The sequence below is a fragment of the Cygnus atratus genome, chromosome 1, assembly GCF_013377495.2.
Source record: "Cygnus atratus isolate AKBS03 ecotype Queensland, Australia chromosome 1, CAtr_DNAZoo_HiC_assembly, whole genome shotgun sequence".
Classification (NCBI taxonomy): domain Eukaryota; kingdom Metazoa; phylum Chordata; class Aves; order Anseriformes; family Anatidae; genus Cygnus; species Cygnus atratus.
Genome location: NC_066362.1, coordinates 178,506,639 through 178,533,042, shown reverse-complemented (window position 1 = coordinate 178,533,042; position 26,404 = coordinate 178,506,639). Strand labels below are relative to the sequence as shown.

The following is a 26,404-nucleotide window of genomic DNA, read 5'->3' as shown; positions in this document are numbered from 1 at the left end:
GGCTGATTCAGAGCTGCTGTGCACGAACCAGTTCAGGGAAGCATGCCGTCTGGCCAGCTGCTTGCTGCCCCGCAGCAGTTTTAACTCAGCTACTTAGCCATTCCTGGCCTTCGGCAAGTTCATCTGCTTAGTCTCCAACTTCCCTCTTTTTTTTTTTTCTTCTTCTTCCTTTTCGATCACCAAGTCTCTGCCAGATTTTGGCTGAAACTTGGCCAATCCACACAAACATTGTGGCACCCATGATAGGACTGACCTATTTTCACAGACAATTGCTGACACCTTCCACCCACAAAATAAAACCAACAATAGAATAAAACCGCATAGCATTACAACACACATTTCAGTACAGCTTGAGATACCACTTACTGATCCCCCTTACCCTTTTCATCAACTGGCTTGTGAGGTTCTGTAGTGTGTTCACAGTGTACGTCTTGATAAGGTGCATAGCTTTAGAAAGGCATTGTTTAAACTTGGTCAAATATACAGGATAGTCTTTAAAATTTGGCTGAAAGAAACAGGAAATCCACTTTAAATAAGAACAAAAAGAGTACAAAAGGTTATCAAAACTTAAGATACTTTTACTAGCCAGAAATGCTAATTTACACCAACTAAAAGCAAAAGTCTATAAAAACATTAAGTATATTCAATGAAAAAATATTCTTAAGTATATAAACTGTCATCATTGCTTTCTGACTGTATTTGACAGACAGAATATTGTAGAGGAAAAAAAATAGTTTGAATACATAGTTTTGGAACCTAAGATTTAACTAGAAACAATTCAGAACTACTTACATGTGATGAAATATATGCAATACAATCATCAAGCTTAGCCAGCATGGGAATGAATCCTTCACTGTTCACAGACAACGTGGGGGAATTCAGTTTCTTTGGAAAACAAGACAAAGCATCATTGCTATAACCAACGTAACCTAATTTTAGTGATGTAGTTCCAAAGATTAGTACACTTCCATTTTCTGAAATTATTAACAGTGAAATAATATACTTACTGTGTTGATGTTTTCCAGCTCATTAAAATAAGAAAGTTTCTGCTGGATGTTTTCAGCCAGGTCAACGAGTTCTGACTATTAAAAAAAGCAATAAATTACAGAAAACCAATAACCCAGCAAGTAATTTAAATATGGGGAAAAAAAAATCAGCCTCCCTTTCCCCAAAATTGAGATGTAAAACACTCTCAGCATCTCAGCACACACTAGTGTTAACTACCTCCAAATAACGTGCACCTAAATAAATACAACAAAACACGCAGAATATAGCAGTGCATGCTCGCTCTCTCTCTCAGATACATTCCTCTCAAAAGTGTCTTTAAAAAGTCTGTTCTACAGGTTTGTCAGCGTTCCACAGATGGTCCTGCATACAAACACCAGCGCTGACATCAGTATTTCAGAGAACTCCAAGTCTTGTATTTCAGGACTGGAGCCTTTAAAAGTTCTCCCTTTTCCAGTTTGGAACATCTCAGATCATCCACAAAAATGGAGAACTTTCAAAGGTCAGCATAGAGATGCAGAGACAGTAACTTGGAAGCTGCTTTCTCTTTGAACTTGTTAATCCTGCTTCCCTGTACACTGAAACAGCCCACGCTATCCAGCAAGCATGGAGAAGGTCAAAAGTTTTTGCAACTATATTTTAGTCTGTAATTTATTTTCAACACTGTAAACAGTATTTCGAATTCTCATCTATGTATTTAAGAACTTTATTCTATCGATTCACCTGAAATTGATATTGTTTCCTCCACAAAGATGTACAACTCCTACAGCAGGTGGGGATGAGGACAGCAGACACCAACAAAATATTGCTTAAAAGTTTTTGTTTTCAAAAGAGACAAACGCATGTTCTCTACCATCCCTCTCTTACAAGGTACTTCTTTCTTTAACCATTCCTTTAAACAAATTCCGATTACACCACGAGTATGTGTTATGTTTCTGCTGTTTATTAAAGATATTCATGCCATATTTAAAACGAGGCAATAGTTTATGAGTAAAAGCAAAGACAAAGAGTTTCGTGATTCGTCCTTCCCTCTCCTCCCCCTGAAAAGCAGCAAAAAATTAAGACTAATTTTGGACCAGGATATTTTATAATTACAAGTCACATGCAACATCATGCCTCAACAACCTTGGATCACTAAAGTTCTGAGGGCTAAGAAAACATGTTTGCTTTTATCCCTGTTGGAAAGGGAAAGAGAATATCTGGGAACTAAGCTAATAACTGGAGAAAAAAAATCCACTTTTCTTCTTCAAATAACCAGCTCAAAATATTTCTGATACGAATTACTGATCTCAGTAAGATTTGTACTTGTCAGGCATCAATTACCAAAGCTCCTATCAACCAGCCTCCCTTCTTGACTGAAGCACGTATCAACACATGCTAAACATCTCACTACACAGAGCCGTACACCCTAAACTGCAGGTGAAACACTGAAAAGGTGCTCCAAAGGAAACGGAGGGATTGTCACCACAGCTCACAAGTTTCCCCAGCCAAAGAAACTTTATGGTACGTTGGAAGCTTCCAGTAATCCTCCCATCGAAGCTCACCTGCTCTTTCAGAAGCTGTTCACAGGCCTCGTGCAGCGTTCCTGTCTTCGTGGACACAAAGAGATACTGTTTTTGCAGTGACTCCAGGTGCTGAAGGGCACTATTCACGTCGTTCAGTATAGTATCACACTGCTCCTCAAACCCAGACAAGTAATCCCTCATCTGCCTAGAGAGAAAAAAAAAAGGGGGGGGGGGGAGAATCAACAGAAAGCAAGCACAATTTCACTTTTCGTATTTACAAATTCAGCCGCCTACAGGGACACTGGCGGTACCTTTCCCTGAGACAAATTAACTCTAGGAATAAGAGACTGGCACCAAGCTCACGTGCACAGTAAGCACATGTTTCATGACCTGCAGAAATCACAAAGCTATAGGATTTGGAATAGCAGCCTGTCTAGAGCATGCAAATAATGCCTAAATGGACAGAACAAACGTAGCAATTACTGCAGGCTGCTGCTAGCAGCTAAATTCTACCTGCCTTGTGTCCACCAGGGGCAATATTAATTTGGGTCTCCTTTTCTACACAATTTTCCGTTTCCTTTTAGAACCCTCCCAAAGCTGTTGCAGTTCACCAGAGGGTGAACCATTCACCATCAATGTACAACAGGCAAAGAACCAACTTCTTTTTTTCCTGCTCCTCTGGGCTCCTACATGTAATTACTCCTCCTGGCCATCCTACAAACCGCTCTGTGCACACACGTGTCTGTGTGCAGTAATATGAACATGCCAACTACCAAAGCGCAAGGCTGCCACTCTTTACAGGTTGCTAATGATCTGAGTGTGGGCTTTAGCGCATGCCTCAATCTCTGCTTTTAGGAAACGCCACGTCCTCAAACGTCAGAGCAAGAGCAGAAGGGACAGACCAAAGATAAATAGAAAAAAGAGAAGAAATTCAGCACAATCTCTTTATAGCCAAGGGCAGGTTTGTAGAGTTTCAAAACACGGGCCAGTTTCCACAGAAGCCACAGCAGGTTTGGCTACGCCGTTCAGCCCTGCTACAGACTCTCACGAAAGTCAGTGGAAAGGGGTTCTTCTGAGCCTGATGGAAAAGTCAGGCAGACAAAAATAGATGAGAATGCCATCTCTCAAAAGCGGAGCCAAACAAAGTGTCGAGGAATGCTGGCAATGCAGCTACACCCTCACAGATAGAGGCACTGGTGAACTGAATGGTGACAGCAGAATACCGCCCGCACCTGCTTGCCCAGCGTCGCCCTCAGAGCACGCCACTACAGCACCAGTGGCAGCTGAAAAGGCTCTCAGATAGCTCTCAGACTGCCTTTGTCTACAGCTCAGCCTACAAGCCAAAAGTAATTCCAAACTGTCTTAATATACTAGGCAGTTCGGAAGGAAATCTGCATCTCTAACTGCTCTGTCACAAGGGCAACAGCCTTCAAGAAGGGCTTTCAGCCTCAGAAAGCTTCCGCTGTTCCAACACATTCCCCGCCAGGTGACCCCAAGTGCATGCTAAGATTATAGGGACAAGATAAAAGTACTTCCGGATTTAAAATAATTAAAATTAAAGAAATTGAGGAAGAACACTTACCTATACTTGGCACTTTCATCTTGATCCATCTGTGTCTGTAGCTGAGCGAACCACGAGAAGAACTAGAAGAGATTTTATAGTGTGAACAACACACCTCACACGCAATACAATTAATTTAAAAAAAAAAAAAAGCCACCCTCCCTCTCACCCCCCAAAACAACAGATCTATTAAGCAGAAATTCAGAAGATGAGCTTTTGTTAAAAACGGAGAGGTTTAAGAACTTAGTTACTAATCAAAAAAAATAAAAATACACCACCATCAGTAGTAAAATAGGAAATATGGCATTTCATCTGTTTTCACTTGCTCAAGAACAAGCAAGGTTTTCACAATAAAAAAGGGGGAGATCTGCCATTCCTCTATATTAGGAGCCACACCACCTTACTCTCACATAAGACTCCACTCAAAATGGAGAAAGTATCTGTAACTCAAGAGCTCAGACTCGAATGATTTTTACCACAGTTTCTTCATGCATCTTAAAAACTGACAAAAAAAAAAATAATGAAACCACCAAAAGCTGAGCAGGAGACCAAAAAAAAATTCGAAGAACCCTCTGAAGAAGATTACTGCACCTTGGAGATTATCCGGAATCATTTACCTGCTGTGCTGTTTCAATTCTTTCATTCTCCATCCCCAGCATGGCAAATCCTTTCAGGAGAACATCCTCTGTGGATTCTGGCACCGCAGCCGTCAGCGCGACGCTTAGAGACTGGGATGTTAGGCTGCATAAATCTTCGATTGGAAGCTGCTCACAAAAACACACAAACTTTAGTCAGACAGTTTATCAAAAACGAGTATGTTCAGGTCAACTACAGTAACAGAATCCAAAGCATCAATTTAAGAAAATTATACTAGCATTTATTTTTGAAGTAATCAACGCAATGGACGTTTTATTAATCAATATGCTAATACACCAAGCTCCAGCACAGCTATATATTCAGAAACACCCAAGAAATGTATTTACTTAAAGTCAGAAAATGTAAGTATTTATATAAGAAAGTGTAAGTATTTATATATTTGTGTAAGAGCTGAAACTGAATATGCATGTACTTGACATACCAACGCATTAATTTCCAATTTAGCTGATTACATACTTCAAGAAATGTACTAGAAAAGTATCTGAGAACATAAGAACTCAGAATTATGTAGAAGCAAAAATAAATACCACTACTGTCGATGCTACACAGCAAGACCACAGTACAGGAATTGTCAAATTTCCTTGCCAGAAGTCCTTGGAAAATTTATGATTTTACGCTTCCAGAACTTATTTGGGAAATACAATTTCAGATTCTTTCGAAGACTTTTTAAGTGAAGAAGTCAAGCTGAATTTTTTTTTTAGAAGACAAGGAATGGTTCCTGCTGAATAGGAATTATCAGCCACAATGACTTTTTAAGCAACAAAAATATGGAAAGAAGTAACTTGAGAGAAATGTTATTTAAACACAACTGGAGATGACTATTAATCAGCTCATATGGTGAAAGTAATTCAAAAAGAAACAAACATTGTTATATGACCTTAATTAGCATAACACCCCTTTTGATTCACTTCACAGAAGTTCTATTGCTAAGAAAACGAATAACATAAAACCAGAAAACACTACTTAAAAACAACCTGGTATCTCTCTAGAAAGTCACTTGCTCAGTAAAATTTTGATTTTCCGATCATATTACTCCGTCAAAGAAGGAACAACCAAGATTTCATGCGTGAGAAAACACTGAGTGACAGATCTTGTTCGCTTCCTGTACATCGCCCGCCCTCCCCTACCCCTCTGGAGGAAACCAGGCAGGCTCCTGGCTGCGGAGCTGGGGATTTTCTTGTGAAAATTTCTGAGGAAAAGAAGAGCCCGTCAGAGCCTGCTTGTTCACAACAGCTGAGGAGCTGCTGTCCCAGGCCACGTCACCAGGAGCCAGGAACAGTTAGCTGAAGCCCTCAATGCCCTGCCACAAAACTGTGCCCGTGGCAGAGGTTTCTGAGAGCCGTAAGACCCTGCTCCAGGAGCAGGACATCCTCCTGTGATCCTTTTGGACACCCGCCAGCGGTTACGTGTGCGGTCACCTACGCGAAAAGCAGGAAGCACGGAATTAGACAGGAAGGGATTGAGGAAGGGATGGGTCTGCTCCCCCCCCTGGGTCGCTTCCACCTTCCCAACACCTGTTGAGAGCCAAAGGTGGGAGTTAGGAGTCAGGGGAGTCAGGGGAGGGGCTCGCCCTGAGCACCAGGCAGCGCTTGTGTGCTGGGCGGGCGGCTGAGCACTGGCCCGGGCTGCCCAGAGAGGCTGTGGGGTCTCCTCCTGGGAGAGCGGCACAAGGCGCCTGGACGGGGTCCTGGGCACCCTGCGCTGGGGGCAGGCCCCGGGCCCCCTCCTCCCCGCCGGCCTCACCTCGGGCGGCACGGGCAGGTCCTCGGCCGCCGCCTTCAGCTCGAGCACGGAGTCCGTCTGGCGGTCGCTGAGCGGGGCGCGGGGCTGCGGGCGGCGGTCCCAGAGGCCCAGGCGGTCCCGCGGCTCCCTCCCCGCCGGCTCGGCGGGCGGCGGCGGCTCCGCCATGGCGGCGGGCGGAACGCGGAGGGGGGCGGAACGGAGGGAGCGCGGAGCGAGCTTCCGGGGGGACGCGCCGGGAGGACGCGTGGCGGCCGGGGGGGTGGAGAGAGGGGACGTGCGTCATGGCGGGGGGGGGAGGGAATGGGGGGGGGGAGCGCCCCTAGCGGTGGGAGGTCGCCGCCGGCTGGGGGGGGGGGACGGGGGGGAATGGGGGAAATGGGGGGAGATAACGGGGGAGTGGGGGAGACGGTGGGGAACTGGGGAGATGGAGGAATGGGGTAAACGGGGAGTTGGGTGAAATGGGGAATTGGGTGACATGGGGGAGATGGGGGAATGGAGAACTGGGGAATGCGGGGAGATGGGGGAATGGAGGGATGGGGAATTGGGGGACATGGGGAGATGGGGAGATGGGGAGATGGAGGCATAGGAGAAATGGGGGAAATCGGGAAGTGGGGGGGGGATGGGGAAATGGGGGAGATAGTGGGGAAATAGGGGAGATAATGGGGAAATAGGGAAGCTGAGGAAATGGGGAACTGGTGAATTGGGGGAGATGAGGAAATGGGGGAGATGGGCATGGCCAGCTGAACATGGTGGCCAATGGCCTGAGGGAACTGGGGTTGTGGAGCATGGAGATGAGGAGGCTGAGGGCAGACCTCATGGCCCCCTCCTGCTATTTGTAAGGGGGCTTTAACGGGGAGGGTGTCAGTCTGGCCTCGGGGCACAAGGAAATGGCCCCATGTCATGCCAGGGGAGGAATTTCTGCACGGAGAGGGGGGTCAGGCATCGGAAGGGGCTGCCCCGGGAAGCGGTGGGGTCCCCGTCCCCGGGAGTACTTGAGGGAGGTGTGAATGCGGGGCCTAGGGACGTGGTGTAGCGATGGGTGCACGGTGGTGACACTCAGCGATCTGTGGGGTCTTTCCGAACCCAAATGATTCTGTGGTTCTGCTGATACCTCGGGCAGCCTTGGATCTTCCCCAGAGGCACTCACGCCCAACTTGGTGTTGTCTGTGAACTTACTGAGGGTGCACTCGATCCCCTCATCCAGATCATCGAGAAAGATATTGAAGAGGACCGGCCCCAGTACTGAGCCGCGGGTGACCCCACTAGTGACCAGCCTCCAACTGGATTTGGCTCCATTCACCACAACTCTCTGGGCCCAGCCACCCAGCCAGTTTTTTACCCAACAAAGCCTACACCTATCCAGGCCTTGAGCAGCCCGCTCCTTCAGGAGAATGCTGTGGGGAATGGTGTCAAAAGCCTTACTGAAGTCAAGGCAGACCACATCCACAGCCTTCCCCTTGTCCACTGAGCATGTCACCTTGTTGTCCTGGGTCCTCCTTCCAGCCCTGCTTGTAGATGGGTGTCACATTTGCCAGCCACCAGTTATCTGGGACCTGCCCCGATAGCCAGGACTGCTGATACATGATGGAGAGCGGCTTGGCCAGCTCCTCCGCCAGCTCCTCAGTACCCTTGGGTGGATCCCATCCATCCCCATCGACTTGCGTACATCCAAGTGGAGTAGCAGGTCGCCAGCCATGTCCTCGTGGATTGTGAGGGCTTCATTCTGCTCCCTGTCCCTATCTACCAGCTCAGGGCGCTGAGTACCTGGAGAACAACTGAAGGCTGAGGCAAAGAAGGCATTAAGTACCTCAGCCTTTTCCTCATCATATCACTGTTTCCCCCCACACCCAATAAAGGATGGAGATTCTCCTCAGTCCTCCTTTTCTTGTTTATGTATTTATAAAAACATTTTATTGTCTTTAACAGCAGTAGCCACATGGAGCTCCAGTTGGGCTTCGGCCCTTCTAATTTTGTCCCTGCACAGCCTCACGACATCCTTGTAGTCCTCCTGAGTGACCCACCACTTCTTCCAAAGGTCGCGGACCCTCTTTTTCTTCCTGAGCTCTCTGTTCCGACAGGCCGGTCATCTTCCAAGACAGCTCATCTTTCAGCACATGGGGACAAACCCTAAAGGCACAGGAGCAGGCTTTCTTGAAGAGCGTCCAGCCTTCCTGGCCTCCTTCGCCCGTCATTCAGGACTCCGCCAACCAGTCCCCCAAAATCTGCCCTCCAGAAGTTTTGATAACCCCCCTCCTTACTTCTCCAAGAGTCAAAAACTCTATTAATTCGATATCACTGTGCCCAAGACAGCCTCCAACCTTCCCATCACCAAGTCCTTCTCTATTTATGAGCAAAAAGTCATCACTGCCTACCTTAATCGCTGCCTACCTGAAAAATCAATAATGGGGTAATAATCCAAGAGCCAATTATTTTATTTTTTTCCCCAGGGGCTCTTTTTGGAAGGGGTGCTCCTTTGTGGTCTCTGTTCTGTTGTTTTTGAGGGGCTCTTTTTGGTGGGGGATGTGCCTTTTTGGGTCCTTTTATTTTTTTGAGGGGCTGCCCTATTTCAGCTGGATTCTACCTATTTTTGAGGGGTTCTTTTTTGAGTGCTGCCCTTTGTTGGAAAGATTTTTTCCCTTTTTTGGGGGGAGGGCTCTTTTTTGGGGGGACTGCCCTTTTTGGGTCTTTTTTTTTTTTTCTGAGAAGGAGCTCTTTCTGCATGGCCTCCTTTTTGTTCTTTTTTTTTATTCTATTTTTTAAGCGGGTCTTTTGGGGGGGGGTGCCCTTTTTTTCAGTTGGGTGCCAGCCCTTTGGGGCACTTTTTTTTTTTTTTAAGGAGTCTTTTTTGGGAGGCAGTCCTTTTAGGTTGTTTTTGTTTTTTTTTTTTTTTTTTTGAGGGGGTCTTTTTTTGGGGGCAGCCTGATTTTTGATTTTTATTTGGGCTGGGCTTTTTTCTTACATTAGGTTAGGTTTCTGGATATTTATTTATTTATTTATTTGTGATTGTTTATGGTGGTCCAGCCTTTTGGAGGTTAGGGTTTGGGGAGATTGTGTTGGTCCTTCCATTTTTCAGGTGGGATGTTTTTGGGGGTCTTCATCAGGGTCCCAGCCTTCTGGTGGTTGGGTATTTTGGAGAAGTTGTTTGGAGGGGGCTGGCCTTCTGTAGGGTTGAGTTTTTTTGAGGGGAACTATTCTGGTCTGGCCAGTCATTTTTTGGTTGTTTTTTGGGGAACAGTCTTATACAAAAAAACATTTGGGGAACAGTCTTATACAAAAAAACATTTTTGAGGAACAGTCTTATACAAGCTGTTTGTTTTTGTGTGCCTGTTTTGCAGTGCAATTATTTTGTTGTTTCAATTTTTTGTTGCTTTTTTTTTCTCCTGTGGGAGAACCAGCCTTTTTAAGATTTTTTGGCAGGGTTTTTTGGGGGAACCAGTCTTTTGGGGGTTGGAGGTTTTGGGGGTGGAGCATTTTGAGGTGGCGGCTTTTTTGAGGTTGGGAGTTTGTTGGGTCAGAATTTTGGGTTTGGTCTACTTCATTTTTTGGGGGGGACGGGACAGTTCCTTTGGGGTTGGGAGCTTTTGGGTGATCCTTTTTGGGATGCGTTCCCCAAAAAAAGTCCTTTTCTGTGTGTGTCTGTGTGTCAGGGGTCTGGTGGGTTCTTGTTTTCATTTTGTATCTGAGGTTTGGGGGATTTCTTGTTTCTCTGTGTTGGGTCAGAGGGCTAGGGACTTCTTTTATTTATTTTTTGTTCAGTCAGGGGCTTTGGGGATGGTGCTTGGAATTTCTTTTTGGGTCAGAGGTTTTGGGGGTGCTTGGGGTTTATTTTGAGGGCAGGAGTGGGTTTTTTTTTCAGGATGGGTCAGAAGTAGGGTTTTTTTTGTTAGTTTTTTGTTTTGTTTTGTTTTGTTTACTTCTTTTAAGAAATGAAAGCAGTCTTTCTTGGACTTACCTTTGTTCTTTTCACATTGGCACCTATGTTAATTGGCCTGAACTGCTCAATGCAGAACTTTCTCTTTTTTTTTTCCCATCTTTGTAACTGCCCATAGCAGTTATACATCAACACCAGTCCTCCCAATACCAGAAATGTCCTTCCAGGACAGGCAGATGAGCAAGGGCTTGTCTGAACTTCATTCCTAATTCAAATTTACATACGAATACGTTCAGAAACCACTTACTCTGAAAACCAAGAATGATACAGTGGAAAAAGCTCTCCTCATGCCACTCACAACCGAGAGCTGTATCAGCCCTAACCTGCCAGTGAAGTTGGTTTATTCCCAGCAAGTTCAGCAGAACTTGCAACACAGGTAATCTATAAAATCAGAAGCAGATTTTGTATTGCAGCAGGTAAAACGAAAGGCTCTAAAGACATCTCATGGCACTTCCAGTTAAATAGGAACTGAACTACTGCAGTCAAATATTGTACTCTTCTGAAAACAGTAAAAGCCCAATGCTTTGGTAGTACCTATCTTCCTTTAGAAAAATAAAAATTGTTCTTAACCTCTGACACTTATAAAACACTGTACATCTGGGTCTCGACAGCGAAAGTCACATTAGGGATCTTCACATTCAGGAATACTTCAAGAGCTGAAAAGGAATACCATCCCATTTGGCTCAGTCTAGAAAATAGTGCACATCATCCACTTCATCATGTGAGCAAACCAATGGTACAGGAGCCTTGACATCACTTCTGGGTGACTGACCGCAGTCTTGTGATGACCTCTTCCTTTGGTCATGATCTCAGGCAGGAAGAAGAGAAGATACTCGAGATAACTTACAAGTTGCTCTACATTCAAACAGCGTCGTAGAAGAATGCAGTATAGGCTTCAGTACATCACAAGTCTAATTTCTTCAGCTGTTCGTATGTCAGAAAGAACTGAACCCATTATTAAGGAAAACTTTCCTGTTCACGCAGTGCAAAATGGTTATTTCACTACTAAAGGATAGCAGCATGCGTACTGAAATATGGAAACTTCCAAATTAAGGAAATGGACAGAGAGGAAACTGAGGGAGCAACTGAAAAGTGGTTTTCAGGATCTTATGAGAAGATTCACTGTGTAACACATCACGTAGGCAATCTGACTGGAAGCAGTTGACTAAGGAAATGGGCAATTGACAAGGTTCCGTTAATAAAAAATTATGTTGACATGACACCTTTCATACAGAGCTCTGGAACTGTCTGTCAATACTTGCTGTTGTATGACTCGTTTCAACTCTTTTGCACACCTTTTAAAAGGATACAATGATATTCCAAGGACCAAGTCTTAGCCAGTTTGGCCAAAACCCTTTATAAAGAGCAAAAAAGCCCTCATTCTTCCAGGTCTGGAAAAAAAAAATAAAAATAAATAAAGCAACATACACAACAAGAACACATTTACAGAACTCTATTAGTGAGAAATCCAGACATCATGTCAGCAACAGGGAATCTACGATACTGAACGATGGCTTAGCGCTGTAATCTTGATTTGCATCCATTTCTACGGAAATTTAGGACAATTTCAACTTTCATACCAGAATTATTGCCTGGGCGCCAGCTTCTACTTAAGTTGATACATGAGCTACTTACTTGTAACAAGCAATCCAGAGTACCCTTGTAGTTTGAGCGTGCCCCGTTTTGTTGGCTTCTCTCATTCATCATGCGTGTTCTCACAACATCAACTGGGTTGGATGCAAGGGCTCCAGCTAGCCCACACGTAAAACTGGACCTAATAAAAGAAAGTTTTAACAAAGGTTCATCTACCGCATTTAAAGAAGCACAAGAATCACTCCGTCCCCCCCCCCAAAAAAAAAAAAAAACAAGCAGCAACGAGCATTTTCAGTGCTTAAAAATTACATCAGCTAATAGAAGTGGAAAGCACTTTTCATTTACTATAATACAGAATTTTGAACCTTTGAGAAAGGTTAAATCCAAATCCTAAATAAAATTAGCTTCCACATTATGGGCTATTTGAAGAGCTATTGCACTAAAGCGTACAAACATGCCAGAACTATATTTACATCTTAACTGATAAAATAGAAGTGGATGGGTGAATACCTATCTTCTCAGAAGAGAAAAATCTGAAGATCCATTCCACGTAACGACAACTAACCAAAGGAGAGTGATGCGAGCAGCTTTCATTATAAAAACTTACAGGAAGTGAGTATATACTGTGTCTCCCATATATCCAGACATGATTAGGTGCTTCTTGGTAAGGTCATACACTGGCAGTTCCACTCCAACAACAATAGCAGCTCTCTGTGCTGTCAGGGACACCCCCTAGAGGAGGGGAAAAAAAAGTATAACTCACTTTTATGCACCAGCAGACAAGCCTAGCTTCTCTACTACAAGGCAGCACACCATGAATGGATTTAGAACACTGTATGCTCACATAGCACTAAGTAGTGCAAGTCTTGGACGTACGTGCTTAAAAAATACAGATTCAAATTAATAGCTAAATCACTTGCCCACACTGAATGTTAATTTCAGTTCCTTTATGCTACTCCACCTCTCTGCTTAACCTCCAAATTTGTACATCAATTGTCAGCTAAGACCTCAACAGCCAGGTGACAGCAGCTCCCCTTAACGCTAACTGAAAAACTGACAGGGTGATAAACGTGAAGAGAAGCAAAATGGAGATGATGAAACTTTTGGAAAATTTTTTCTATTTTCCAGCTGTTTCACAATTGTCCATTCTTACAGCCTTCACTTACTGTAGTCACTGACAGTAATCAGCATAACAGACAACCTGCAAGACTAAGTACATGAATTCCTGAGCTCGAGTAAATGTTCATTAGTATCTTCACTTCCAAATATTCCAAATGTTTGTGGTTTTTGTTTGTTTTGGCTTTTTGTTGTGTTGTTGTTGTTTCCATTTTTCTCTTTAAAAAAAGAGCAGAGCATGCAGATTGAGATGTGTTTTACAGGGCGTTCTTTAACTAATACTAGAGACAGTCAACCTAACTTAAACCTTTTTTTTTTTTTTTTTTAATAAGACTGGATTAATGCTTGGGTACAATGCTTGCAGCAACACTTTCTTAAAATGCACTGAGATGCCAGCAGTGAAGTAGTCATCACAAACTGCACACTTCTTAGCTACTGACTTATCCACATTTTGGTTGAGAATACTGTAGAAGTAGACGAAATTCACCTCAGCAAGATAAAAAGTAGCTCAAAAAAACTTGCCTTCCATAATCCTTTAGTGCCTTCAGTTTGGTAGATCTGTATAAAGTTGCCCATCATTCCTCCTTGAATCACACTACCTTGGGCTTGCATTCTGATCTGAGATAAAAGAGAGAGAAAGAGAAAATAAATGCTTTTCAAGCAGAAGACCAGTAATAGTTTAATACAATTTTTAAAACATGGTAAGTTATAATCTTTGAAATAGTAAGGTCAATTTCTCTGCATACAAGGTAATAGCTGACATTACCATTACCATGATGCAATCTCTGTAAATACCTTAACCATCTAAATGCAGCTGCTAATTTTGAATCACTACGGGGTGCCGTTTTTAGCTGCATGAAGTCACTTCTATTTCTGTACTTGCACACTACGCCATTTAGATTAGACTGACAGATGGGTTCTGCAGGATATCCTTTACAGTGTTCTCACAAGAGCACCTTAAAATGAAAGGTTAAAAAGATTAAGATTTCAGCTACTAGGAGCCATGTTCTTCAGCCCTGTGGATTCCTGAGAATGTCCTTTGGACACTGGCACGGTAACAACCAAATACAGGTTCGGTGACAACCAAGTTCTTGTATCATAGAACATTCTGAGCTGGAAGGAACCCACAAGAATAATCACGTCCAACACTTGGCTCCGCACAGGACCACCCAAAAATCAAACCTGGGGAGTCTGTGCCCAGCCACCCTTTGGGTGCAGAACCTTTCCCTAACACCCAGCCTGACCCTCCCCTGTCCCAGCCCCGTGCCGTTCCCTCGGGTCCTGTCGCTGTCCCCAGAGAGCAGAGCTCAGCGCCTGCCCCTCCGCTCCCCTCGTGAGGGAGCTGCAGGCCGCCATGAGGCCTCCCCTCAGCCTGCTCTGCTCTGGGCTGAACAAACCAAGGGGCCTCAGCTGCTCCTCATACTTCCTGCCCTCCAGACCCTTCACCACATTCATAGCCTTCCTTTGGATACTCTCTAACAGCTCTGCCTCATTTAGGATCATCCACAAACTTGCTTAGTGCGCATTCGACTCCTGCGTCCAGCTCGTTTATAAAAACATTAAAGAGAACTGGCCCTAGCTGAGTCCTGGAGAACCCCATCAAATGTCTGCTGCCCTGATGTAACCCCATTTGCCATAACCCTTTGCTCCTGACCCATCACCCATCGCATTATGCACTTGTCTAGCTGTGTGCTGGACATTTTGTTCAGAAGGATGCTGTGAGAGACGGTTATCAAAAGTTTTGCTAAAATCCAAAGAGAGACAAATACGGATGTAACTTTGGGAAATAACGTATGGAAGCCACACTTAAAATAGAAACTTACATTAGAAATGCATCTAAATAGCCACACTAGCCCTATGAAGGATTTAGTTTTGTGAAGTTTCTAGTCGTTTTAGAAGAGTATCTTCAAAACTACTACTTGAAGAATTGTGTTAATTTTTCATTAGAGGCATCCATTATAGCTTTGTAATTTAAATACCAACAGCCCTTTAAGGTACATGGAAAAGAAGTCCTCGACCACCTACCATTAAGTTACCAGGTTCTAAAGAGGTGATGGCTTCACAAATTCACTTCTGAGTGAATCATGTTGGAGCACTATTTCCACAGGACACTGGATTGCAAAGCCTCTAAGAGAAACAACTTCTCCTAGAGGATCATTTCAGGAGTAATACAGTACAACAGCACTCACATGCTGAAACTCTTGCCTCTGAATTGATCCTTACCTATTTTACACTCCAGAAACTTTTTTTTTTAATAAATGTTACCAAGCATCAACCAATAAAGATAAAAGACACGGGAGAGCTTCCACACAAACACTACAGCATGAAAATTAGTTGTCTTATAGGATTCTCTCCCTACCCTACTCCTGAGAAAAAATATGCATTGAGCTACCTCCCCCACCATTAGTTTCTCAGTGCATACTTCCAAATAGTATGTGTGGATCAGAAGGAGGTTCAAAGAATTAAGAGTCTTATTTTTTGAAGAGATAAGAGACTATAACAAGTGGTGCTACAAAACAGCAAATCTTGTATTCATCAGATTCTGTATTTCCTCAATTAAAAGACAAAAGAAACTAAGGACAAACTCTACAGAATGCATAATTACCTTTAAGACATCTGTAGGGTTGGCAATAGATGACGAAATTACTCCCGAAAGAATGCCACATAGAACATTTATCATCAGGGTTTCATCTATTCCATAAACAAGAAAAAGAGATTAGCTGCAGATTTACAAAGTTTAAGATGCATCCAGGCAGGATGATGCCACCTCTGCTTTAACCAGAAAGAGCACTGACTACAAAAGCCTTAAAATCAGCACTGACGCTTCCTTGCTGGCTCACTTTGTTCTAAATAATACAAAGAATGTCTTCTTAGAAGACCTGTTCAAACTGCTACAATAAAATAGCAAGTGGCAAACAACCAGCTTCAAGCAAACCAGTCCTCAATTAAACTGGAAGAAAAAAGCACTCACCTTCTGGATGCTCAACAAACATTCTTTTTAAGCTCTGGTAAGTGCCTATTTTTATAGTTCCATATGAAGCTTGCCGCAGCATTGCAGGTGCAATCCTGTAAAAATAGGTAATGATAATACTTATGCTCAAAAATTGAAAAAAGACTGATTAGCAAACACTTTTTTTTTTTTTTTAAAGCAGGAGACTGAACACAGGACTTCTATTAGTAAAAGGTTTGTTCATTTAAATCTATACTTTAAACTCACTGTAGACAAACAAGGGGTTTTGTTTTATTTTGTTTTTTAAAAAAAGACTGTAAGAACATAAATGAACTCTGGGAGGATTGCTTTTAGAGCATACCTCAACCTGGGATCTCTAAAATAGCTGGCAAACCTGTCCCAGATAGCTGCAAACTACATCTTTCCCCCACCATCTTACATCTTCTAAAGAAAAGCATGCACACTGATATACGTGCAAAGTAGAAAAAAGTAAATTAACAAAGGTTAAGGCCGTTTTTCTCCAGCTGAATGATTGAACCACTATAGTAGCATTGTATAGATGGAAAAACTGTGGCATTATTTGTACAGACTAACTTTATGTTTCATTATATTATTTCTGAAGTAGGTTGTTTTCTTTAGAAACATGAAGTGCTATTGCAGAGTACGAAGCCTGAAGTAATCTAAGCTTGGGCTTTCAGCTTGCAGACTGAGGAGAACATTACATTTTCTCTAAATACCTATCGATCTGAAACCCATAAGTTTAACCACTATGGGTTTATAATCAGCAATAAAGCGTTCAGAAGCTACTACTGCTCGTCAGTTTGTTTTACCCAGAGTATAAGGCTTTCAGTCCTTCTTCTCTGCATATTCTGACCAGTGCATGCATCATTCCACGGTAGCGGATCTCTTTATATTTAGCATCATTAACTTGACCTTGAACCTGCAGGCGTGTTTTAGTCAGATCAATTGGGAAAGTACCTTAAAGAAAAAAATTCAGAGAAAGTTAAGCAGGGACTTATCTAACATGTCCTAAGAAACTGCAGCTTTTATTAAATACCACAATATATAAAAATGCTCCTGAAAAGAAATGCGTAGTCTCTTATCAAGACTTAGTTAAAGCGGTTCATTCTATGGCACCCTGTTTCTTCTAGACAGCTTGTCAGAGGCCATGCCTGCTTCCTATCCAATTGTTGTGTTCACTATGTTTACAGGCAACGTGACAAGCTTAACTTATCTACTCTAGCAAAACAAAAGTTGTGCATACTTATGACCAAATCAGTACACACCAAATAATAGAATCCAAAGACAAAGGTCATATTAAAACAAGACAGGTATATGAATTTACAGACAGAAGTTTTAAAACTCTAACGAAGTTCTGAGCAACTTACTGCGCAGCATTAAAGAAACACTCCTATGTTGTACCCTAAAGAAGACCATATAATACTGTGTCATTAATAGCTTGGGAACCAAGCTTGCACTAGAAGCACCCATCTCAGTTAAGGAAATCATGTAAACAGCTCCAGAAATGCTTACCGCATTCTGCAGTGATTGATGCTAAACCTCCATAGAGAAAGGGCTTCCAGTTCAGCGCTGACATTATTGAATCTTCTTTCTGTGAAAAAAAGCAAGGATTTAAAGCTTCTACAAATAGAACTAGTATTACATAAATATATATGCTAACATTTAATAACATGTTGTGCCTTGTCCTCTTAAGATGGACCTTCCAAACATGCTAAGGGTAGAAATGTTTAATTAATACCTTTGACAGTCACAAGACAGTAACACTTGACAAAGGCATCTGAGTTCAAATCTGTGTCTCCACTGCATATTTGGACAACCATTACCCTCATCATAAAGGAGGAAAGCAGTTTGTCCCTCAGGCAGGATTTCAAGGAGCACTGCAGCGAAGAACCTCCAGTGATTCTCACCAAGCCAAACTAGTTTGACTACATCCTGACATCAAACGCAACTTGTACACAGCCACTGCTAAACTTCTCTCCCCTTTTTCCTGGTGTTATCAACATTAACATGACCTGGTACACTTAGACAGAAGATATGTATGCATTTTGCTTCTGTTAAGACCTGTTTCTGCTACCAGTTTACAAGGTTCCTTCTTGCTAACGTTATGCGGAAGCAGTGCAAAACCAGGCAGAAAGATGAACTTGCTTCGGCCACTTCTTCCCTCTAGACATGCTACTAATCCAGTGTGTAAATGAAGTTAGCACAAGCTGCAGGTACCAAACATGCCTGATGAGCAGTTACTGCAGCCCTAGTTTTACTTTTCTCATCTCTCCCTCATGAGAAAGTTACCTGGGTGTTCAGTCTTCTGACACGACACAACAAAAGGGGAACAAAGGAACTCAAACCACACAAATCCAAACAAATACTCTGCCACCAAGCCCAGGGAAATCCAGCTTACTCCTCAGGCCTCTGCAATGCACACCACTGATGTAAGAACAAAATAAAAGCAAGGAAGGGCACCCACTATTTTGTCAGAAACAGTGCAGTTCAGAGATGAACCGCCAGCATCTCAGCATGAAAACGCCACAGCCACAGGAATGCACGACACGGTGCCAGAGAGAGAGCAAATCCAGCTCCAAGTTCCTCACAGACCCCTGTCCTGCCATTGGGATCAGAGGATCTTTGCTTCATTAACAGGGACAAGACCAAGTTCTGCTTCCCCACTACAAGCCACAGATACAACCTTTGCTTTTAAGGCTGCATTGCCAAAATTAAAGATAGCAGTCAACACATCAAGACAAGTTTCTACTTACAACAAATATAATTTCACTGATACAAAGCCAAAATATAGCCTGAGTTCTGTCTGCATTGTATTTCAATCTGCCCAAGCAGTGAAGACTACTCGGTTTCTGTCTCAGTCCACTGGAATTACACAACGCAGAAGCATGCAAGCACCGCCAAATAAAATTTAAATTATACAGACTTACTAACGCTGGCTTTAGTCCTAATACATACATAGGATACCCTACCCCAGAAACCTCACAGCGTGCTGCTCCCTTGACAGAGCCCTGAGCCGAGACCCTACAGACTGTGTCAAGGTCTGTGCCCCTCAGGGGCTCGCCACACTACACTCCTCTCCTGCAATTTCGGAGTCGTCCACGTTATTTCAGCCTCCCAGATGTATGGGGAGGAACTAAAGCAGAGGGCAGAGCTTATCTCAAGACACACGACCGAACTGACACACATCGCCGAGCCCTATCGCCGCAGCTCTCTTATTTTCCCGATTCTTGCTCGCTTCTTAGTCAGAATTTCTTCCCAGCATTGCCCAGAAACATACTAGGCCTCTCCAAAATATCCACGTCGGTTGCATCAACGGCGAAGTACCTAAACGTCCACTCCAGCCTCCAAACGCAGCGGTGTCTTCAGTTTTTCCCCCAAAAACGCGTGGATCAAGGAGGCACTTTTAGCCCCCCGCCGGAGAACTGAGGTGCCGAGGGCGGTGTTACCGTCCCCAGCAGGCTGTGAACGGGGAGATTCCCCCACACAGCCTCTGCCAAAGCCGCCGGGCCGGTGGCTAAAACACCCGAAGGAAAAGAAAAACCAGAGCCCGTGCTCCAGCCGCCCTCACGCTGCGGCGCTCCCCCGCCACCGGGCGGCCTCTGGAGGCCGCCGTCCTCCCCAAGCCGCCCTCCCTTCCCCGCCTCCCCGCGGCCAGCAGGCGGGGGACATTAAAGGGGCCGTGTGGGGAGGCTGCCCTGTGGAAGCCCTGTCCCCCCCCAAGGCATCTCATGACGGCCTCCAGACGAGGATCCGCCCGGGAGGATCCCCCCCGTGCTGGGGTGGCCCTGCTGGAGCTGGGGTCGGGGGGGTACCACGCAGAGCGAGGGTGGCTGCTGAGGAACTTTGTTGGAGCGTCCCACCTGAGGGGAAATGGTTTTAAACTAAGGGGGTGGATTTAGGTTAGAGGCTAGGAGGAAATTCTTCACTCAGAGGGTGGTGAGGCCCTGGCACAGGCTGCCCAGAGAAGCTGTGGATGCCCCATCCCTGGAGGTGTTCAAGGCCAGGCTGGATGGGGCTTTGGGCAACCTGGTCTGGTGGGAGGTGTCCCTGCCATGGCAGGGGGTTGGGACTGGGTGGTCTTTAAGGTCCCTTTGAACCCAAACCTTTCTATGGTTCTATGGCATGGGCTGCCCACAGAGCTCTTGTTCCAATTGTGCTTCAAAGTTGTCTTTGCAGATGGGCTTCTGACAAGGAAGGCACAAACTCAAACCTCAGAATCAGCTCTCATGTTCACACCCCCTTCTGCAACTCCACAGCAGCTGGCTAGTACCGTCCAGCTTTCCTATCTACTGCAGGGTGGATCTTACTTGGGTTTAACTTTGAACAGCTCCCCTCTTTCTTTTTGCAAAGGTCATTTTCACTGGTTCTAACACCGGCTGCTTTTGCAGGACAGCCAGTTCTGTTTTCAGACTTCCCAGGCTGCTGCCTCCTTTTAAGAAAGGCTTCGTTTCCAGTTTGACCTTAACTTGTCCCTGGAGTTTCAGTCAGCTCATTCTGCAGGCAGCCGGTTTTTATTATCTCTAATATGTGAAATGGTGCCTGCTCAGGCATTGCAGCTTGCACCTGACCACGTTTCTTAAGTTCCCGTTAGTACTCGACCACGTAATTCCAAATAAAAGGGAATTCAGGCTGCCTCATGTTGCTTTCACTGACTTTTGGATGGGTCCTCTGAATAACCTCTTTTCCTGCCTTTTCAACCCAGTTCGTACTACGAAATACGTAATACCTTTATCAACCGCCAACAGAATGATCTTGGCAAGCTGCCTCGAGCCTGACATCATGGCCATATCAGCAGTTGACTTTGGTGCTCAGCATCTTTTCACGTGTCTCTGCACGATCCCTGTGTGCCACTGGTCACCTGCTCTTACAGTGTTTTTGTCCAAAAGCCAGCTCTTTTCTGCAGGACTGCGTAGGTGTTACAGTTTGACCGACTGGTTCCCAGGCCCCTAGCCTTACTGCTCCCAATTTTCCTCACACATTTTTATCTTTCTTTTTTAATCAAAACAGGGCCCCACCCTCCAACAATTCTACCAAAGGGCTGGTTTTTTTGTGCGCTGATTCTTGTTTCACTGTGTTTTTACTGCTTCTTACAATGGAAAATCATTTCTCTTCTGCTCTCTGCAGTGGTGAGGACAGTTTTGCCTAGTGTCCTACTGCTTAAATGAATGGTTAGTGAAGTGATCCAGACGGTTACGGCCATTATTCAAACTGTTTTGTCATTTTGTCACCAGTTGTCACCAATGGAGAGTTTCCTTTGTCCCTCGTAACCTTTCATAATCATTAGTCAGATAACTCATTTGCTTTGCTCATGTCACATTGGCTGCTGCATGGTGAAAGCAAACCTGGCACATGGAAGTCAAGTGCTTCCTGCCCTGCCGCAGCGTTCCCACTTTTTGTCTGAGAAGGAATTAATATGACCTTCAGTCATAAAGCAAATGATTTTGTTGGGAAAAAAATAAAACATATTTGATGTGTTATTGGCATACACAAAAATATATAATGTTAAATAGCCTGGTGTTCTGCTCCAGCTTCTCACATATGTCATACAGGCATACCGTGAATGCCATCTTACAGTTTCTGACATAGTGAGAGAGCTCAAGGAGAAAGGAAAGTGAAAGCAGGAATAACAATAAATGCTGTTTTGTAGCCTTTTTATTAAGAAATATTGATTACCTGATTTGAGCTCTTGCATTGGCAGGAGCCAAAAGTCTTTATCATATCCCTGTTTTGTGGATATAACGGGAACATGTTAACTTGCTTTTAATGTGTAGAGGGTGAAGGAACTGAGGCTAGTTCTGGGCTTTCAGTGGAAGAGGTCATGCAGCATGAGTTCCCAGCAAGGCAATTCTAGTAAATGCAAACCTGTAATCCAGACAAAATTTTCTGAAAGTGTTGCAATCATCCAGCAGGTCCTAGGAGATTGATTTCTCTTCATTTCTGAGACTCCCTGCAGAGATAATAATTCCTGTGTATGTCACAGGGTTGGATTTGATGGTATTTGAATGAGCAAATGAAAAGGTGTTAAAGATTATCAAATAGGAAGGTGTGACAGAAGGTCTACTCACTACTATACAGTACTTTCCAACTTCAGAAGGTGATCTGAGAAATGCTGTTGTCCTCTGACTGTTTGTCAAATGAAGGTCAATCACAATTACTTCACGGAAGCTTTTGTCCAACATGGCACCACAGCTAAACAGGTAGCAGCTGGAAGCAAATCTGCCAATTTGAATGTTAGCAGATGTCATAGAAAGGAAAACAAACACATTTCTGTGCCCTACTAAAAGCCAGGCATCACATGGTGTCAGATACTGGCCCAACCTTTTGCACAAGAGGAGATGATCTAATGTTGAACGAAGGACAGAGAAGTTGGTGCTATAGCACAGAACACGTGGTACATATGGTATGTTTTCTGCCACTTTATGCCCCTTTCTTGGCAGCACTCAGTATCTGGGAATAGGAAGCATCTGCTGGGTGAAATACATTTTTGCGCTTGACAATCCTGTGAAAGCAGGGTTGCAGCTGAAGTAATTCTGCAAGAACAGAAATGATATTCATATAAGACAATAGACAGTAAGATGTGGGGACAGATGACCCCAAGCCAAGTCCTTCACAATACAGGGTTTGGGCTGATCCAATGCAGAAATGCATATGGAAGAAAACTTCAAACTTTCAGTGCTGTTACTGAAGTTTATAGTGTACAAAAGAGCCTCGCTATCCTCTTTAGCCACTATTCCCAGACACAGTCCTGACCTTTGCTCATACCAGAGATAGCTCCCGTCTGATACGTGAGCAGATGCAGCTCTCTAAGTTTATGCACCTCTCAGAAACATAGCCTTTTGCCAGCTGATGGACCTGAATTGCCTAGAAATTGGCACTAGAGCCAGTGTAACAGAAGCAGCAAGAGTGCATGACCTGCATTGAGTACACCCTTTTTGGAAGCATCTGACTCAGCAGCTGTGCCTGGCACAGCAAAAAAACGTTTGAGGGGCTGCAGTGTACATCCTGCCTTTAAAGCCACGTCCTGATACCTCTGGCCTTCTGGCTGGCTTACAGCATGGGCAGGAGGTAGCATTAACCACCAGACTTCACGCAGTGCATAACATTTTCTGACCATCTTCAAGGTGAGAGCAGAGACTGCAAACAAGGAAGAGCCAGCTTGCAGCCTGTAGGCTACCAGCTGGACCAGGTTTAAAACCTCAGCTAAGGTCTTCGGATGAACTCCTGCTAAAAACACAGCCAGGGTTTAGCTAACTCCTGCAGGAGGTGGATTGGCCTCGCTTCAGCTCTGAGGCCATAGGAAATCCAGTCCTAACGAGTCGAAGAACCAGCCTGCAAATTTCATTGTTTTCACTTCAAATGCAAAGGCAGCGAGAAGACAGGCAGAAGAGAAACAGACAATAATTAATCAAGTGACATAGATGAACAAGAGAAGATGATAGTGCAAATGAAGGCTGTGGCAGGAGACATGAGGAGAAAAGGCATGCATAAATTGTGCAGGAGCTTTTACTGGTGTTAGACTGTCTCAAATGAGAAGATGCTTTGAAAGAAAAAGGGGTCTTTTGAAAACAGTTGAGCTGCAAGATCTGCAGTAGTTGACATGAGTATTAAGGTATTTAGGTAGTTTGCTCCAGAGGAAAGCACTCCTGGTGAAAGCTACTTCTTTTGCCACCTTCAGCAGTCTGAGAGCCAAAATACAGCAAGGAAAGTGGCTGGAGGCTGAGCTGGACTTCTTGGAGGAGCTCCTGAGGGACCTTAGAAGGCCACAGCACCACGCAGACACACCTCAGGAGACCCAGCACAGCCACCCCTTAGGCTGCAGGACTTAGCAATAGGTTATGTGTTTCCCCCTGGATTGGAGATAAACTTTGAGGATTTGCAATATTTGTAAACTTTATGGGAAACTAGCCCAGCTCTTGTAGTCTGATTCATTACGGATTTTATACGGTTCCAAAAGATGTATATCCAGTGTTTTTATTATTTTATATCTTAAATTGCAATCTCTACCTGAGAGGCTTCTATAATGGATGGATATGAAAATTTGGCAAATGTACAGGCTAAACAACTTTTTTTTAAATGCTTTTCAGTAATATACAGGTGACAGCACTTTTCTGTGTTGATTGTCACTGCAGACTCCATTGTAACACTGAATTTTGGAGATTATAATCAGGATGCTCTGTACTTCTAACACCTTAAAGTGTGGAAACAGTTCCAGAAGATCCTTTTAATCAATATGTGTGCGAAGCATGAGCAAAGAGAGCAGTGAGGTGCACAATATAGATGGTCGTATCCTCTCCATGCTGTCTGGCACATAGCACAGGCATTTAAAAGGTTTGGTTAAAGAGTAGGTGGTGGGGAAAAGCCTCAATGGGGTGCAGACTCCTGCAGCTCCATCTGGTTTATCTGAGCAGAGCTCGTTCAATTAGCTCAGCAAGTCTCTAATCAGCAAAAAAGGTCTTTGTTTAAGCACTGCCTGCGTCACCACTGCAGAAGGATACGGCTCCCAGACCGAGCTGCCCTCTCATCTGACCATGCCACACATTCCTATGTGCCAGCCTTTTTTGATCTAAATGCTAACACCCCTAAATTCAAAGGGTGTCGAGTATCAGGTTAGTTGTGCCTGAAAAGATTTACAAGCTTAGTCAGACACTGGCTGCTGGATAGCCGCCCAGGAACGGTTCAAAGAGCTTACTTAAAACATTGTAGCTCCTGCAGCAGTGCTGTGATTCCCTATCGACGGTAATAAAAGACAGCAGCGAGACCTTCAAAACTTCCTTTACATGCTGCAAGAGGACAGTATTAGCGATTTGGCGCGGTGGCATAAGTGCAGCACTTCTCGTGGCAGCAGAAATCTGAATTGGGACTCTTACAATCAGAGCCGTTCTGTCTGTGCCACAGGTTTTTATTTTGGTGTCTTGCCTTAGAAACGACGAGAGCATTTGGCATTCTCGTGAACAACATTCTTGGTCAAAAGTTAACTCAGAAAGCTGAGCTGAATAGCTTCTTTCCTTCCCGATTCTTCTAAACCCACTGCAAAACACATGAGTTGTCTGGAAAACAATTGTTTTGGGCAGGCCACAACATTTTTTCTCCCATCCCATGCTCTCTCACAATAGTTTTAGCAATGGAGTACATTTTGCCAGGTTTGGAGGTTTTTTACCATTTGCTGACCAGCGGTGATGGGATCGGGCCCTCAGCCTTCTCACTGTCATTCGCTGCTTTCTCCTTTACTTTCCCACTTCATCGGCATCAAACGCACTGCGACAACAGGCAATGTAAATGATAATAAACAATAGACTCAATAAAAGTACCTAGGTTTGCCTCCAAGTTTTAGCTGATCTCTCTCAGCCTTGTGAGGAGCGTACTGCAAGAACACCTGGAAAGTCAGAGCGTTCATTTTATCGGAGTGCAGTGGCAGGAAGCTCATTATTATTTTGTGAAGTTCTCAGGGCAGAAGTTTCAGGAGTGAAAACAGGAAAAGACTTTTGTCAGGATGCTAACCTGCACTTATCCTAAACAGAGGACATTCAAATACTGGGTTAGAAATGGTCATGTTAAAATATGTGCACTAACACTTCAGCAGCAGCTGCAGAAGATGAATTTTTAGGGCAGCTGCTCCTCCCTACTGTACATTCAGCCTGAAGATGTGCTGTTGCACCAACGCTGAGTCCTGCATTGTAAATACAGAGATGTAGGTTCAAGCATAGCTCATAGAGGGTTTGCTCTGTTGATCCTAGTTGAGGTGAGGAGTCGAAGGTGGCAAGACATAATAGCAGTCGCTTTTGATTTTTGGTGGCAGAGCCTGGCCAGTTTTATTCATACTAGTGCATTGGTCCCCGTGGGCTCCTGTATGTCTCCATCCTAAAACCTTCTGAAGCAATCACTGAAATGTTCATCACCACCGAACACCACGTACCCAGACACTGACACTCTCCACCCCACTCCCCAATTTGCTTCATACTCGACGAGGTGCTTCCAAACATGAACTTTAAAAGGCACAGCCTTCAAAGGGCAGTCAGGAGATCTGTGGGACAGGTAAAAATAAACAATCAATCTTCTTTTTGAGGACTGCATCTCAGCTCCTGCAGCCTGTGTTTTGAGCCCAGATTTGCATGTTTGAACTTTTCCCCGAGTAGCACATGACAGAGCGAGTTTGTGCCAGGTTCCAAAACCGGCTCCCAGAGACCTCTCCCGACCAGAGACAGGAGCCAGGGCAAGCGCCATGACCTTACGGTCGGTCACTCTGTGCTGGCACATTAAAAAGTAAGCCTTCTGCTTTCTGCTATGTAATTACATTAATAGATCCATGTCTGGGTAACTGCAAG

The 26,404-nt window shown here is 44.2% G+C and overlaps 2 protein-coding genes and 1 long non-coding RNA gene across 4 annotated transcripts in view; 1 reads left to right on the top strand and 2 right to left on the bottom strand.

Moving 5' to 3' along the window:
• The window catches only part of COG3 (component of oligomeric golgi complex 3), a 32,029-nt gene extending 25,322 nt beyond the window's left edge, over positions 1-6,707 (bottom strand). The window contains exons 1-7 of the mRNA XM_035553379.1: positions 6,472-6,707; positions 4,689-4,835; positions 4,093-4,154; positions 2,550-2,715; positions 1,008-1,082; positions 793-885; positions 380-505 (exon numbers count right to left, since the gene is read on the bottom strand). Coding sequence (XP_035409272.1) covers positions 380-505; positions 793-885; positions 1,008-1,082; positions 2,550-2,715; positions 4,093-4,154; positions 4,689-4,835; positions 6,472-6,636 — 834 coding nt within the window. The 5' untranslated portion in view covers positions 6,637-6,707. The remainder of the gene's footprint in view (positions 1-379; positions 506-792; positions 886-1,007; positions 1,083-2,549; positions 2,716-4,092; positions 4,155-4,688; positions 4,836-6,471) is intronic.
• On the top strand, positions 4,847-8,344 carry LOC126913525 (uncharacterized). The gene is made up of 2 exons (XR_007708982.1): positions 4,847-6,258; positions 7,676-8,344. It is a non-coding gene; the product is annotated as an uncharacterized LOC126913525 (long non-coding RNA).
• A 2,142-nt stretch (positions 8,345-10,486) lies between these two features.
• SLC25A30 (solute carrier family 25 member 30) lies at positions 10,487-19,670 on the bottom strand. Of its 2 annotated transcripts, none has more exons than XM_035553348.2 (10): positions 19,360-19,670; positions 17,595-17,673; positions 16,892-17,039; positions 16,083-16,177; positions 15,717-15,802; positions 13,634-13,729; positions 12,603-12,727; positions 12,038-12,176; positions 11,713-11,793; positions 10,487-11,347 (listed from the first exon to the last, which is right to left on the bottom strand). In XM_035553348.2, exons 1-10 carry the CDS (start codon positions 19,390-19,392, stop codon positions 11,306-11,308), a joined length of 924 nt encoding a protein of 307 aa, XP_035409241.1. In that variant the 5' UTR covers positions 19,393-19,670; the 3' UTR covers positions 10,487-11,305. The 2 variants fall into 2 exon arrangements, with proteins under 2 accessions (XP_035409241.1, XP_035409242.1); XM_035553349.2 differs by having other exon boundaries at positions 19,407-19,670.
• Between the last annotated feature and the right edge of the window lie 6,734 nt (positions 19,671-26,404).

Bases quoted from the DNA above. Each gene is read 5' to 3' on its own strand.
- SLC25A30 (XM_035553348.2), bottom strand. From the start codon at position 19,392: ATGCAACCGACGTGGATATTTTGGAGAGGCCTA. The intron at 12,728-13,633 runs GCAAGTTTTTTT...CCCCTCCTCTAG, and splicing joins GCACTAAAGGATTATGGAAG to GGGGTGTCCCTGACAGCACA. The intron at 12,177-12,602 runs GTAAGTTTTTAT...TTCTTTTATTAG, and splicing joins ACAGTATATACTCACTTCCT to GTCCAGTTTTACGTGTGGGC.